A 14,806-nucleotide genomic window follows, 5' to 3' on the forward strand; every position below is an offset into this window, starting at 1 on the left:
CTGACAGCAGAGGCTATCGCTATGATCGATCAAGGCTATAACTGGGCACATCGTTCATGCCCTCTTTTGACAAAATCCGTGAAAGACCTCCAACACGCCACAAAGATTGGTTATAAATGAAATATAGGCTTTTCTGCTATGCTCGTTGAGGATATCGCAGAAGCTCACTTGCTCATGTATTTTATGCAAGCCACCTTTGACTTGATTGATATCAGCCCCATTCTCAAGCAGCAGTTTCACCACTCGCTCATGTATTTTATGCAAGCCACCTTTGACTTGATTGATATCAGCCCCATTCTCAAGCAGCAGCTTCACCACTTGCTCATGGCCTTTGTATGAAGCTACCTGTAGTGCATTGCTATAAATTCCATCTCGTACATTAACATCCGCACCATAATCAAGCAGTAGCTTCACTATTTGGTCATGGCCTGTATATGAAGCCATTTGAAGTGCATTGCCTTTTAACCCATCCTGCAGGTGGACATTGGCACCCTCCCTAAGTAGAAGCTCAACGATCTCCTCATGGCCTGCTACAATTGCCGCGTGCAGCGCGGTGTTATAAAATCTAACCTGTGAGTGGATATCAGCACCCTTTCTAAGCAGCAGCTCAATAATCTCCTTATAGCCTGCTACAATTGTCGCGTGCAGTGTAGTGCCTTCACTTCCATCTTGTGCGTTAATATCAGCACCCTGTCTAAGCAGCAGCTCAATAATCTCCTTACAGCCTGCTATAATTGCTGCGCGCAGCGCAGTGCCTTTATGCCCAACCTGTGCATTGATATTAGCACCCTTTCTAAGTAGCAGCTCAACAATCTTCTCATGGCCTCTTGAAGATGCCATGTGCAGTGCAGTGCCTTTACTTCCACCTTGCGCGCTAATATCAGCACCTTTTCTAAGCAGCAGCTCAACAACCTTCTCATGGCCTCTTAAAGATGCCACATGCAGCGCGTTGCCATGAATTCCACCATGCGCGTTGACGTTCGCGCCCTGACTTAGTATGTACTTCACAGCGTTCACCAATCCCCCATAAGATGCATAATATAATGCCGAACATTGGCCTTTTAATTCCGTCCAAAACCAAGTCTGATCTGGTTGGTAGAGGCTATAGCAGTTCCGCAAGGAATCTCTATTGTGGTAAAAAATCTTCACAATAAAACGTTCCAGAGTTTCGTCTTTCCCTTCAGTTATTGCAGCGTGGTCCATCCAGTACCGTGCCGAATACTGCGCCAGCGGAAACTTCTCTCTGATCTCTATTACCGAGATTTCCTTGTTTAAATGCAAGAGATACGCAAGGCAAACGGTAGCAATCGACGCTCTGGCAGCGCACTCCTCAAAGTTGTGCGCGAGGTCTTTGTCAAGCCGACCTGATATTAGATATTCTTTCACAGAGAAATGTGCTAGCTGAAGCTTCACATCGTCATCCTTGTTGTCGACATCTGAATTATGCGTTGTGGATGTAAAGACAATCAAGCTGGAACAAAAACAGGTGATTTCGCGAGGGTCGGGCATCCTATGTTTTGGATCAAAATATTGATAATCTTCTCCTTCAGTATCCACTGCTATTGCATCGACCATCTCGCTGACACTTAGAGGCCGCGCTGAGTATGTCAGGAATTGAAGAATCCTGAAGGCATTCTGCTTATATTCGGACGGGATGCTGTGTAAGACCCTGCTATAGGTCTCATCCAAAGTTTTCGGGAGGGACTTGAGAGCCTTTTGGAGAGTGCGATACTCGAGGCAATTTTCTAGCGCATCAAGCTGACATGTAGCCCATCGAAACCTGTCAATCCTTAGCACTTCTTATAGATAATTGGTCAAAACGAATGCCTTACATTCCGTCTGCTTTCTCCATAAGTCGATGTTCGATTTCTTCCTGAACATCTGGTTGAGTTCGCCATCTTTTAAGGCCCTTGTCCTCTCTGACTCTAGTATGGACGTACGCACGAATATCATCGTCAATGCCGTCACCCCGAATAGGCACAATGTTATCTAGAGAAGCCCATTCAACGATCTCGGATTTGATGTCTTGTTCCGGTCGACTAGTCACAAGAAGATGGACATTCTTCTGTTGAGATGTTAGATCTCTCATCCAGGATAGTAATCCTTCTGTTGGGGGGCCACTCCTTGTGCTGCACTCATCAACAGCATCCAGAACGATCCAAACTTGTTCGACCTGCCCGATCACTTCCAAGAGAACCTTACGAAGTGATTCGTAGGACGGGTGTACACGTCCGTCTTGGTGAGAGGAAAAGAGTAAATCCAATGGTTTCCAGGTATCCTCACACTTGCAGCACAGCTGGTTGATTAGGGATCGCAACATGCTATCGAACGTCTGCTTCCCTGTGTCATTGAAGTCGAAGTAGAAGTAGAGGGGCTGAAAAGGCAGGGTGTCAAGAAGGTCTTTAAGGATTGCGGAGCTAAGAATTGTCTTGCCACATCCAGGGATGCCATTTAACCATAAGAATGAATCCGGCTGTATCTTCCATTTGGCGAAGGCATTACTTTGTAAGAACCAAAGTCCCGAGCATCCATGGCGTTGCTGCAGGGCCTTGTTGTAATGTGTCGAGGGATCCGGTGGATTTAGCCACTTAAGGACTTCACGCTGGCGATTGCTAAGATGCAATCGATCAATGCCCTTTCTGGTATCTTCTATACTGTCAAGGACTGTATGATATTAGTCGAAAGTTGCTGTGAGCTCATCACGAAACCGACTAACCCTGGTCCAATATGTCCTTCACAGGGCGTTCTCTGTCAACGTCACTTGGACATATTCTAAAAGTTCCTTTGCGCACGCTGCTGCTGTAGCTGCAGCATATTCCTGCCAGTTCTTATTCTTTTGTGCATCAGCATAATCGCAGATGCCGCGGATAACAATACAGGGGAAGTCGTTCATCAGCCCTGCTGCCTCCATTTCGACGCATAACACATTCCCGCCGAGACTCTTGTTGAGGCGATCCCGCAATTTGGCATCCTTGATAACTTGATTGCCGGATGCGATTAAGCCATAATGAACATGCATGTTTGTTGGACTTCTCTTGTCTTCGTGAATCACGGTGCTCACTGCGTTGCTCGTTATTGGCTTGGTCTCAGCGTCCACATAAATAAACGTCCACCATCCTAACAGGAACCCGAATAGTGCCAAAATCTTCTTCCAGAGCATCAACATGACTACTTGCCAGCTGCTTCCACTTGTATGGGGATTTCTCGGTAGGGATAAAGGATCCACGAAGGAGTCAGACCGGACATATTTGGATGCCAGGTTTGGCCACTTCCTTTTCAGGTCGTCCAGATACTGAGGAATCCTGGATCCATTCATTTCGTGGGCAGTCTCCAATTTCGTCAATGCTGTTAGCAATACGTTTGGTGGATTGTTCAGTGCACCGGTTCTTCTGAAGTTGCCGCCTTCTTCTGCTTTCCCACGATCCCACTGGACAACTCCAGGATACTCGTCGACCGGAGTACTGATGACAACGTCGCCAAGTCTAACTGTAGGTGGAATACCGCCCCCAATGCCAACCATGAGGCTAAATCTAATGGACGGAAAAGTGCTCACCATCTGGGCTGCAACGGTCGCTACTGGATTGTTGCCGTACCTGCCTTTCGGCAGACAGACTATTACGACGTTGTGATTGCCAACTGACCCCAAGGTATAAGTGTTGTGGTCGGTGGGTGGCCTGGGTAGCACTGGATGGATTTGGTCCAACATGACCGTCGCTGCAGTCTGTTCCTTGGGCAGCGCGGAGATCCATCCAATGGTATAGTCCATAGGGGTGAACCGAGTCGGAGGAGACAACTTGTCGGCATTTTTTGTGTTGTGCTGGCTAGACACGAACTCTTTCCCAGTCTCTGACATAGCGTGGAGCGTTCGACTTGGAAACGGATGCTTGCTCGGGCAGTAGAGGGATTCGATGGGCCTTCCGCAAAAAGAGGCAGTCGAGAAAAGTAATGTAAAATGAGATGGGTTAAAAGTCTGTTTCAGTAAACTTCCATTCCTTCTTGCTCAGATAAAACCAAACGCTGAGTTCCTGCAAAGAAGCGAAAGTTTTGTATTTCATTGATGAAGAGAGGCCGCAAGGCCGAGTCACTACACGACTGGACTCAGCCTTGCGGGCGTGAAAGAAGACACTGCATGCGCTGTGCATTGCAAAACAGCCGTAGCCAATGCCCGCCTGCCACGTTATCTCCCATGTTTCATGTTCGTCACAGAAGAGCAAGGATATCGAATCGTCTGTTGCCGGAGTATACAGAACACAGTCAGGACACAGACTTTTTGCTCCCGAGCTTCAGCCAATCAAGAAGCGCTATTACAGTTTTCAATAGGCACACTGCACACTTTACATCCATTACTTTGCGATCCATACCTGGCGAATTGTCAGAAGGACACTGAAGTCTGATAGACACACAAAGGAACAAAAGATTACAAGTAAAGGGTTAGTCCTGCTTGCTCTCGCGCACGCTTTCACGCACTACACACTGAAGCGTATCAACGCGGAAATATAGCCATCTGAGAAGTCTAATTGGTAGACAATGATGGATTTGATTAGCAATAAGATACTTCAAACCATCTCCAGATGCCCTTCTTTTGCTTGTAACACTACAAACTCCTGGTCATGGCTGGTAACAATGAGCGCCGGAGCTGAGATATTTGCAGGAACATGCTCTGTGGGCTGTCTAATCCCGCTCAGAAATCCAAGAGAAGTGGTTATAAATGTAGGTATAATCGTATGTGTTGTCTTTCAGCGTAGCATGGGACTCCAAAGTGAATTGAGTCATGTTTACTATTATCTAGAAGCAGTGGTATAAGCGTATATCTACATTCTCAGGAAAAGCAAATACCGCAGAGATGGTTCAATTGATCCCATTTAATCATAAGGTTTATTGAAGACCTACTTCTTCGCATCCTCCATCGATCCAAAAATAAAAAAATCGCAAGGACACATGGTTTCCTTAGCACTGATGAATCGCTGTCCAGGCGCAAGCACATTCTGCGTCCGAAAGAAGTTGATATCGAGAAGCGAGACGTCAAAGGTCTTGAACTTGACCGAGCCACTCAACCCAACAGGTCCCACGTCTTTGAACGAGGCATCTGGCTGATTGTTGCTTGAGAAGGCGATGTGAAATTTTAGGTTGTCGCCAGACAGGGTCGCCACAGAGGACGCATTCTATAGATCCTGTTAATTTCCGCACTCTACATCATAGGATCATAATGGGTCGCAACGCACCTGAGATATCTTTCCTTTGATGGTTATATCTTGCCCTACACGTCCTAATTTTGCATTATACACGAAATAGGTCAGGGTTACCTCGGCGTCGTTCCACTCCCATTTATACTGCGGGTGTAGAGTCGAGGGGTCATCAAACAAGGTGAGAACGAGAGGATGTTTGTCCCAATCCACTGAGATATACCCATCTTCATCCGTCGGACCGGCTGTGTATTTGTGGCCTTCCCAAACTCTGCTATCCTGGAATTTCAATCCAATAGAAGGCCCCAGTGTCGCATCTTGTGCCACGATTGGATCCTCGGTTCGCAGAATATCTTTGCATTTGTCTGCGATCTGTGGGATGAGGTATTTGTCGCGGATCAAGTTTCTGGAAAGGATTATACTGGCATCGTAGCCATCGGGCATAGGGGCAATGCCCTCCTCGTGTAGGAGTTTGAATTGTGGTGTTCCAACCGACCCGGTCCCATCGCCTCCTTCAACATGGATAAAGATACAAAAGATGTCTTTGAAGACGCCGAAACAGAACTTTTTAGGGGTGAGCACAAAGTCATTCGGATTGGGGGTGTTGTTAACCTCGCCCAGCGTGAATTTGAAACCCTTGATTTTGTCCTGATTGTTCAGCTCAGCGCCAATATCATCTGCCACATCTTGCAGCTCTTCGGCTGTATCGGACTTTTTGGTGTAATTGACTTCCCAGAGAGTATCTTCCGTACTTTTGAACTGCAGGATCACCTTGTAGGAAGACCTGACTCCGTCGGTAAACTCGATCATGTCATGGCTTGTCTAAATCTCATTATTAGTTCTCACCGGTGGCCTGGATTGAAAGACCGACCGACCTTTTCATCATTGCTTGCATCACCGTCTTCAATTGCATTTATCGGTGTTTTGACCGTCAAGGTCAAACCATCTTCGGCTGTCAACTGTTCGGTCCCTTTATCCTCTCCGCTGTTGAGTTTCACATGCGCTGTGCCCGTGAAGCCCCATGTAATCTTTGCTCTGGAGAGACTTCCGCCATCAATTTCTTTGGTATCAAACTCGAAATGAGGCGAGGCCAGTGTTATGGTGTATGTCGTGGTGCGGTCATACTGCTTATGGCCCGTGGAATGTGTAATGGAAACAGTAGTCTCGCCAATCGCTTGAGACCAGTCTCTATCCAACAGAGGCTGCAGCTTATCCTTGGTATAACTAACGATCACATCCCAACGATCGGTCGTAGACTCATTTGCTTTGACAAGCTTCTCGTGGAACTGTTTAGGTGCGACTTTAGTGGCCATCATGAAAAGGATTGCATGGGAAAGCAACTGTAATCTTGGATATCGATAACTATATGTTTCCTGTCCTAGTTAGCTCTTCCCAACCAGAGCAGAGACGTTGACGAGGTAGGTTCATACCTTTCATGTGCATTTAATCATCTATCTACATGGGCACTTATGCAGCTTTGCAACTGGCCACATGGTTAGCTTTGGGTATCAAGTAGACAAACCAGTGTCGTCAGCTCTGCAGATCCCAGATCCCAGTCTGCTCTTATTGATTGCATGAGAGCAAATAATTACGTGTCATCGACGAATGCATCTGCTCAGCGCTTCCGTTGCAGGGATTAATATGCATGATGACCTTTAGATCGGCACACACAAGCTCGCGGTGGCTGCCTGACAAATCTACCTAACTCTGCAAAGCAAGCATTGATGTACCTATGAATCGGCCAGCCGATCTCTTCTACTTTAGATTTGCGGGCCTACATGTAACATGGCTGTGTCTAAAGGGAGGGAGACAAAGTTGATCAGCAACCTGCAACCTAGTTATTACTTTGTAATCAGTTGTGTGGCTCTAGAAACGCGTTCATAATCCAACTCAGCGCTTTGCGGGAAGCAATTCTCATGATACCAAGCTCTGCACAATGGACCCGAGAAACCCCGATATCATCAAGTATCCCCAAGTTAACCCCAGTGTAATCCTTTCAGTGTCTCCAGATGCAATTCGTCCGCACGAACTCAAAATTCCGATTTCATTGTACGTAGAAGGATTCGAAGCTACCGAGGATAAGACATGGGTGTATCAAGAGGAGGAAACAAAAGAAACAAAAGAAACAAAAGTGCCCCGGGATTGCTTTAATCTATACACGCGCAAGATTTACGGTCCTGAGAGCGCTGTCAGGAGGATCACACTTGGAGTTGCTGGGGAAGATGGTACCAAAGAGAAACCGAACGGTATATCTGGAGGCCACATACAGTTGTACATTGAAGAACCCACGGAGGCTGTGATAGACCATCTCAAAATTAATGGCGAGTGTCTCTCTTTCCTCCCCCCGCGCCCCCCACCTCTTTTCCCCCCTTTGATATTAACAGTCAGGTTGACTATTCGCAGTTCAGGGAGGCCGCGGTTGGGACGGTACTGCTACGACAGAAAATCAACCGCTGGAAGATGGCGGAGATGGAGGAAATGGAGGATCGTCCACTGTTCTTCTCGGACGCAGATTTGGGTCGGCAGTGCTGCTTTGTCGCCAACTCCTGGGTCACTTCACTGATGATGGGAAGATATGGCCTACTGACTTTCGCGATCTGGTGCGCGACTGGGTGTTGGAAATGACAGTGGATAAGGCAATCCAGAAACTGGTTCCATTACCAGAGGACATGTCAGATGTAGATCAGATCCTGAAAAAGCCGAAAGAGGATTTCCATCAGATATTGAAGCTTTCGTACGAGCATCTCCTTCGTCCGGGAGACACGCTTAGGAATAACATGACAAAGGCGATTGATGTCAACGGCGGGACTTATGGCATGGGCGGAAGAGGACCAAATGGACTGGGGAAAGATGGGAAAAATGGACACCCTGGACGGAGCATGGTGGCAATTGTCGATGAATCGGAAAATATTCTCAGCTTATCAACCTGCTATTTGCATCCGGTGCAGTGTCAGATGCTTCTAGACAAGGCAAAACTATTCCTCTTACTGGGCACCGAAGAACATCTAGCCCGTGCACTAACTCTTCTAGAGCGCTTACACTTGCAATTGTCATTCCTGGGAGATCCTGATCTCCCAGAAGACCTTTCGGAAACCGCACTGGGCAAAGCCTATCGAGCCTTTGAGCCCCTTTTGCACATTGTCGGTGGTCGTCGGGACAAAGAACCGGTATCCTTTCAGCAGTTACGAGTGATCCGGAACGAGGTCGAAAAGACGTTGAAAGGATTGCTGACCCCGAAAACCAAATCTGACCCAGCTTCAATCCAAGTCCCTCGAGCTTCATTCGCCTTTTATGCGACTTATGCCACGAACTTTCTGGAGGAGCTGAAGGAGATTGAAGACACTTATATCTCGTATTTGAAAGACGATATCTCCGAGGAAAGACAGAGAAAGGCAATCCAACAACGCGAAAGCTCCTGCCAAGCAGCAATTGCACAAAGTAGAGACTTGATTCAAGTCGTCCGACATGATATGGACGCTGTTGTCCACAAAATATCCGTCGCTGAGCAGGGAATGAAAATTGCCAAAGATAAATTGATGCAGACTATGGATGGCATCAAGAAGAAAGTGACATATCTTCTTGGTTTTAACTTCAACGACTTGGTTTCTGCCATTGGCATGGTGATTTTTACCGCAGAGGGAGGGGGATTGTATTGGATGATGGCTAATGAGGGGCTCGGATTCGCCTACGATACCTGGAACAAGATACAGAATGATTCTGGCGTCTCCATTGACAAAAAGTATCTGGTGAAACATATTCAGAGAATTGGTGAGACAGTTCGGGATCTCAAGGAGGGATATGAGATCATGAAGGATGGGGGTGTGAACTTCAGCGATCCAGGGGGTGAAAAGCTGGCCATGCAACAGTCTATGATGGAAACATTTCTGAATGAATTTAGTTCAAAACTGGGTGATGAAACCTTGAAAGAGGTCAGAAAAGCATTTGAGGACTATATCAGTATGGCGCTCATCCCCTCTCTCCTAATAACCCCGATGGTATCTAGTCTAATGCTCATTTAATAGATGCCGTTCAGACACGAAATGAAAACGTGCTCAGCTATTCCAGGGACGTCCAACTTTTGATTCGCCATCTCTCCCGGATTGAGTCGTTGGAGGCTCAGAATAAAGATCTGGTCCGCCAGGAATACGATTCACTCGGAATGGAGCATCCGACGCTCACAGCCTTTATGAGGTCGATGTACACCCACGCCTTGGATGGCGTCATGATCTGGCTGCAGGGAATGCAAAACGCATATCAATTCTGCGCACTGGAGGACCGAAACATCATCGGTGAGGAGATGAGAGAGTTCGACTTTTCTAACTTCAACTATCCCATGTTAAATAGAATCAACACTCGGCTGAACCAAGCGTATGCGGAACGGGCTCAGTCCTGGGGCCGTCCTCCACAACATGTGGAAGGAGTTCAATACATGATCCCCGACGCTGACATGGACCTGCAAGACTCGACGCCGACGGACATGAGGGTTATCCTCCAAGCGGTGATAACGCCGCACACCGTACAATATCCGAGCAAAAGTCCAATTTTCGGGTCAGAGAGAGTCGACGTGCGAGTGACCAGCGTCCGGTTCTATGTGGATAAGGTGTCCACGAAGAGTGGCTTCCTGGACGTATGGATCACCCATAGCGGTGGAGAAACTATCCTGGCGGACGACAAAATGCCCCATCTCTACAGTCACCAGCCTGTCAAGACCAACTTCCGCTACAAACTGGACGACAGGAATTATACCGGGAAAGGGACAGTGCAGGGCGAGATCAGCCCGGTTGCCTTGAATCCTTCTGTCAAGGGCCGAAATGAGGATCCATATGCTTTAGTTGGGCCATTTACTACGTGGTATATCGAGATTGTCCGAGAAGACAACGATGGATTGGATCTATCTCAAGCCGAAAATCCGTGTTTGGAATTTGATGTTCTGTTTCGTCCAACGCGCTCGTTGGGCTAGGAATACCAAATAGGTAACTAATCTCCTTATCTATCTAATGAAATTTCTCTTCTGCTCGTACTCTTCGTAACTCTCGTTGCCTCGCCTCCTCGGCATCGTGCTTGATGCTTTCGAGAAGCTTCTTAGTCACCTCATTCTTTCTGCGATTGTCAATATCCTTGGTTTCGTGGTCAATCTTGCTTTGTTCCTCTTCCAGTTTTTCTTTTTGTCGCTTAAATTCCTTCCTCACGTCTTCCCTTTTCTTTTCCTTGTCTTCTTCTGATAGATGTTTCTCACGATCAATAGCTGCTATCTTCTCGTCGTGTTCCCTTTCTTTGTCTGTAATCTCCTGTGAAATTTCCTTGATTCTACTGGGGGCAACATCTGTTGCCCACCGTTGCTCCATGAAATGCTTGAACAATGCATCCATCGAAGCCTTGGGCATGTTCTCATCAAAACGAATGGCCAGTGCCTTGTTGTAACAGTTCAACCAAGCATTGTACCAGAATTTGCGCATAGTCCAGTATGCTGAGCGAAGATATGTGTTCATATTCAGCTTTGCCCAGGGAATATAGTAGTTATCGCGGAACTGTTTCCGGACCTGGTCCACGAAATCTCTATTCCTCAGCTCTGATAATGCTACGTTGTTGACCAACTCCCGTCCCTTCTCACTCAACATGTCCTCGACATTGCGCACCTTGATTATCAGGATATCATTTGTCATTCGCCGTTGGCCGTCATCCACAAGTCTGGTTTTCACCGACGTAGTAAGCAAAGATCCAGTGGCTCCCAACACTCCTCCAAGCGCCGCAGCCCACGCTTTACCAGACGTCTCAGTGGCGCGAAAAGCGAGTCCGGCCGATGAAAAGACACCATTGGTGGCAGTCAATAATTCCTCTCCGTTTGGGAGACTGGGCAGCATTAAAAACGCATCCGATAAATTGGCTGCCGATGTGCTGCTGCTGCCGCCGCCGTTTGGCCTGCACGTCTCGATCAGGTCTATGTTCACGGCGTACGCTTTGCCTGTCAATTCGCGCATGAACCTGTCCACCTTCTCCATCAACTCCTCTGACGCCGTCTGGCTGGATGGAAGGTCTGGATTGGTAGGCAGATCAGGGCTGAAAGCATTTCCTTTTGGGAAGATGCGATGCCCCAGGATGGATTGGGTTGACGCTCCATCTGCTTTTGTGATTTGCCCTGAAAAGCCAAAGTGATTTGGTCGCTCCTCGCCTAGAATCCAGGGGACTTCGAATCGCAGCCGAAAGTTGTATTCGGCATAAGCGAAGCAGACATGGCCTTCATCATCGATGGTTTGGTTTTCAACGAGGTTGGCGTCAACTTGGGACTCGTTAGCTTTTCCATCATCTACTTTCCATTGCTCTTCTTCTTGTTTGCACTTGATACATACTGTAGATGGCCTTTGCCTTGGAATCAACTAGTAACTCCCAGAACCGGTTTTCGTTGGTATGGAATCGATAAGCGCCGCCAGCTAGACGGACTTCGAAGTGTTTGTTCGGGACACGAAGCTGCCCTAGAAGATTGTAATCTCCGGGTTGAAACTCGAATCCTTTGTTTTTGAGCAGTTTAAAGCCATCATTATTTTGGGGGTCGATAATGCAGTCGAGAAAAGAGTTGAGAAATTCATCGTCTGTGTAGAGGGTGTCCAGAAATCCCCTGATATAATCTTTTGCGATATCAGTATTGGCCTTCTCATTCTCGTCGTGAATGACTTACCGAGGCGCTCAGAAGACATCTCGATGACAAATCTTGTTTCCTTATGTCTTTCTTCTCGGATACCAAATTTCGCGTGTCTTTGGATTGGACGTTGAACACAAAACCTCAAGGGATTGAAGCTGCTATAAGTCACATTCGGAGGCGAAGAGGTGTCTCAAAGTATTACTCATGGCGCCAATTCATCCCGCAGACACGTAGACAGACATCCACAGATCTACATCTGATGTGACACACTTGCAGATCCTGCAGCAGGTCTGTGCAAGCGCACATCCACAATACGCCATTTGATAATGATCTTCTAGGAAAATCAAGTATTTGCTTTTTGGCGTGCATAGTACCAGCAGCTACTTAACCTTGGCCTGGTAGTCGTCTAGAATAGTAAGATCAACCATTTCAGGCGACAATGTTAGATATACATTGCGAGCGTAACAGTGGGGCACAGTTAGATACTCATGCTAGTATTTATTTGTGCTATAACTCGTTTATAGAATCATACTAATATTGATTTATAATCTAATTAGCTTATAATTAAGAATCAGCACTGGATAATTATAGCAATTATGAATATTATATCTGTAGTGTTATCTTATTAAAACCTTAAGAAGTTACAGTTACTATACATAATTTGAGGTTTTTGAAACCGCCAGCAGGTGCATCAGCAAATCCAGTTTGCTGGAGATCTGCTGCAACAATCGCTCTCGCGAATGACTTCCACTCCCTGTCAGCATATGCCATTCAAATGCCAGCCTCGGTTTGTTGCTAATTCAGACTGAAACTGGGGTACACCACCACGGAACTGCACCAAGCCCACTCTCTCCGTGTCAAGTGTCAGAGCATGAAGGAACAATGCCAATTTTCAGACCTTGATAATTTTCTCGTCGTTGGTGAGGTTGTTGAGTGCCTCTTTCAAGGCTGCCTGGAAGTCTTCGTCAGGTTAGTCTCGGCAGGCCCGTCACCCGAAAGACTGGCGATTTCTTCTGGTTAGCCACCTTTATTATCAGTCAGAGTTGATGATGATGACAAAGAGGAAAATCGTTCGAAGGCTTGCGATTTGAAAGACCGGACGGAACACATTGTCTGAATTTGTCAGAAGGAATATTTCGAAAGGCTATGCTCACTGCCGGGCCTTGTCAGCAAGGCTGAGTCTTCAGTCTAACAACCGGTTGGACGCGGGAAGATCGGTCAGGTCCAGCTACCATACCTTTCTATTCTTCGGGGGCCTTGTGTAACAACAGCTTTGGCAACTAATATCTAGCGGATATATGGGGGTCAAACCTACTAAGCGGTCTTATAGTGACTGTCTTTCCGGCAGTCTACTATGAAATGCAGACGACTTAATAATTATCGGTCTACACCTATTTGTCGAGATCGCCCGGCCCGCTCCCGTCGCGGATAAAGCCGTTTCCACAGACCCCACCGAGATATAGACCGTCTAGAATCATGCTTTTCACAAGTTCACCAAAAGTCGACATGGTACGTACGTGTGAAAAAGGTCTAAACCCCCCTCTGCAAAAGCATTTTTGGAGCGCGCTATTTGGTTTGGCTGGAAACGAACGGAGTGTTAAGAGACTTGGCTACCAAATGATAAGGCACCATAATGCTGTTCGAAGATGCAGTAGTACGACATAAATGCGGCTCTGCGCCAATTAAAAAATAACAACGGACCAGAATCGAATCTACTAGCACATTTTATCTAAAACCGGACGAGAAATGCAAGGCTGATTTTGTGCACCCGGCTGATTGGTTCGAGGCTACGACAAAGCTGTGCATAAACATGCTGACATATATTCTTGAATGCACCTACCTACACGACAGTCTAAGTCAAGGTTGATATTTCCTTCATTGTTCCTTATGCAAAACGATAATCGAGATAAAGCAAGCCATGGGGACCCTTTTGGAAGAGTCGATCAGCTAAATAGTGGTCTTGAGACTACTGCTCGTGATTTCCTACAGGGGTGTCCCCGTATCAAAACCGACGATGCTGCAAGCCTGTACAGCTTCATCTGTCAGAAGCTTTAGTCGGATGATCTAGAGATGATTTCACCCGGATTATGGTGGACGTCAGAACAAGACAATTGCAATATTTCCCCGCTTCATCGACAGATAGTAAAAGGTTTTGTCACCGAAGACCCTAAACTTCACTTAAACTGGATTGACGAACCGCATTTTCATCAAGCCCCTCCCTCCCTATTTAACATGATTCCTAGCTGGGACCAGTGTTTGAATAACTGCTGCAAAACATCTATATCGCCAACCCTCCGAACAGCTGCCCTCGGTAACCTTCGCACATATTACTATCTCATCCAACATGAATCGGATTAGGGCATTTCACAGAACCCAGATCACAACCTGATTCCTAACAACGTGCCCTAGCCAAGTTTTGCCATTTCTCGGCTCTTTAAGCGACATCGCTGACGATGAGATTCCCGGCCGCTATCATTATGGTGAGATTAGACTCATGCGCCTGAGACACCGGTTTCGGGCCTACTTTGCGCGGATTTAGGGCCCGGATCTGTCTGCGTACGCCTATGTCGATGCTGCTCAATTGTATGTAGGTCATTCGGGCTGGCGATGATAATGAGAGGCATTTCGCGGTGTTTGAGGGCTGCTATTGGGTCAGTGTCATCATCGCAATTACAACTTGTTCTTCACTCTTATTGGTGGTATTTCTCTTCATTTTCAAGATCCTGCGAGAATGGAGGCTCGCGATTCACAACCGAACTGAGTCGATAAGGAAGAGAATACGAGAATCAAAATGCTTACGCGTATGGTAATGGCTGCCCTGTCAACGTTGTCCGCAACTGCACAAGCCTTCGTTATCCTGTTGAGTTTCAGGAGATCTGTGTAACAAGTTTATTGCTGCAATTTATACCTGCCACTTTGTTCAGTGAATCATAAGTTAAAGTATCTATTAGTCCACATTTGTATAATATCCCAGCATAGACAGATG

The 14,806-nt window shown here is 46.8% G+C and overlaps 4 protein-coding genes across 4 annotated transcripts, besides 2 other annotated features; 1 reads left to right on the forward strand and 3 right to left on the reverse strand.

The window, feature by feature from the left end:
* Positions 1–54: 54 nt before the first annotated feature.
* UA08_07438 (hypothetical protein) lies at positions 55–3,316 on the reverse strand (the record flags this gene model as incomplete). The annotated part of the gene is made up of 3 exons (XM_020262332.1): positions 55–1,780; positions 1,833–2,664; positions 3,031–3,316. The coding sequence occupies 3 exons, from the start codon at positions 3,314–3,316 to the stop codon at positions 55–57; spliced, it is 2,844 nt and encodes a 947-aa protein (XP_020117481.1).
* Positions 2,775–3,012: a repeat region (Identified by RepeatMasker using a combination of RepBase library and repeat library created with RepeatScout).
* A 44-nt stretch (positions 3,317–3,360) lies between the features above and the next one.
* Positions 3,361–3,760: a repeat region (Identified by RepeatMasker using a combination of RepBase library and repeat library created with RepeatScout).
* A 1,126-nt stretch (positions 3,761–4,886) lies between these two features.
* On the reverse strand, positions 4,887–6,496 carry UA08_07439 (hypothetical protein; the record flags this gene model as incomplete). The annotated part of the gene is made up of 3 exons (XM_020262333.1): positions 4,887–5,162; positions 5,223–6,005; positions 6,059–6,496. 3 exons carry the CDS (start codon positions 6,494–6,496, stop codon positions 4,887–4,889), a joined length of 1,497 nt encoding a protein of 498 aa, XP_020117281.1.
* A 623-nt stretch (positions 6,497–7,119) lies between these two features.
* UA08_07440 (hypothetical protein) lies at positions 7,120–10,143 on the forward strand (the record flags this gene model as incomplete). The annotated part of the gene is made up of 3 exons (XM_020262334.1): positions 7,120–7,429; positions 7,587–9,140; positions 9,206–10,143. 3 exons carry the CDS (start codon positions 7,120–7,122, stop codon positions 10,141–10,143), a joined length of 2,802 nt encoding a protein of 933 aa, XP_020117282.1.
* A 34-nt stretch (positions 10,144–10,177) lies between these two features.
* UA08_07441 (hypothetical protein) lies at positions 10,178–11,875 on the reverse strand (the record flags this gene model as incomplete). Its single annotated transcript, XM_020262335.1, has 3 exons — positions 10,178–11,460; positions 11,531–11,806; positions 11,857–11,875. The coding sequence occupies 3 exons, from the start codon at positions 11,873–11,875 to the stop codon at positions 10,178–10,180; spliced, it is 1,578 nt and encodes a 525-aa protein (XP_020117279.1).
* Positions 11,876–14,806: the final 2,931 nt, after the last annotated feature.

The sequence above is a fragment of the Talaromyces atroroseus genome (genome assembly GCF_001907595.1).
Source record: "Talaromyces atroroseus strain IBT 11181 chromosome Unknown scaffold_11, whole genome shotgun sequence".
Classification (NCBI taxonomy): domain Eukaryota; kingdom Fungi; phylum Ascomycota; class Eurotiomycetes; order Eurotiales; family Trichocomaceae; genus Talaromyces; species Talaromyces atroroseus.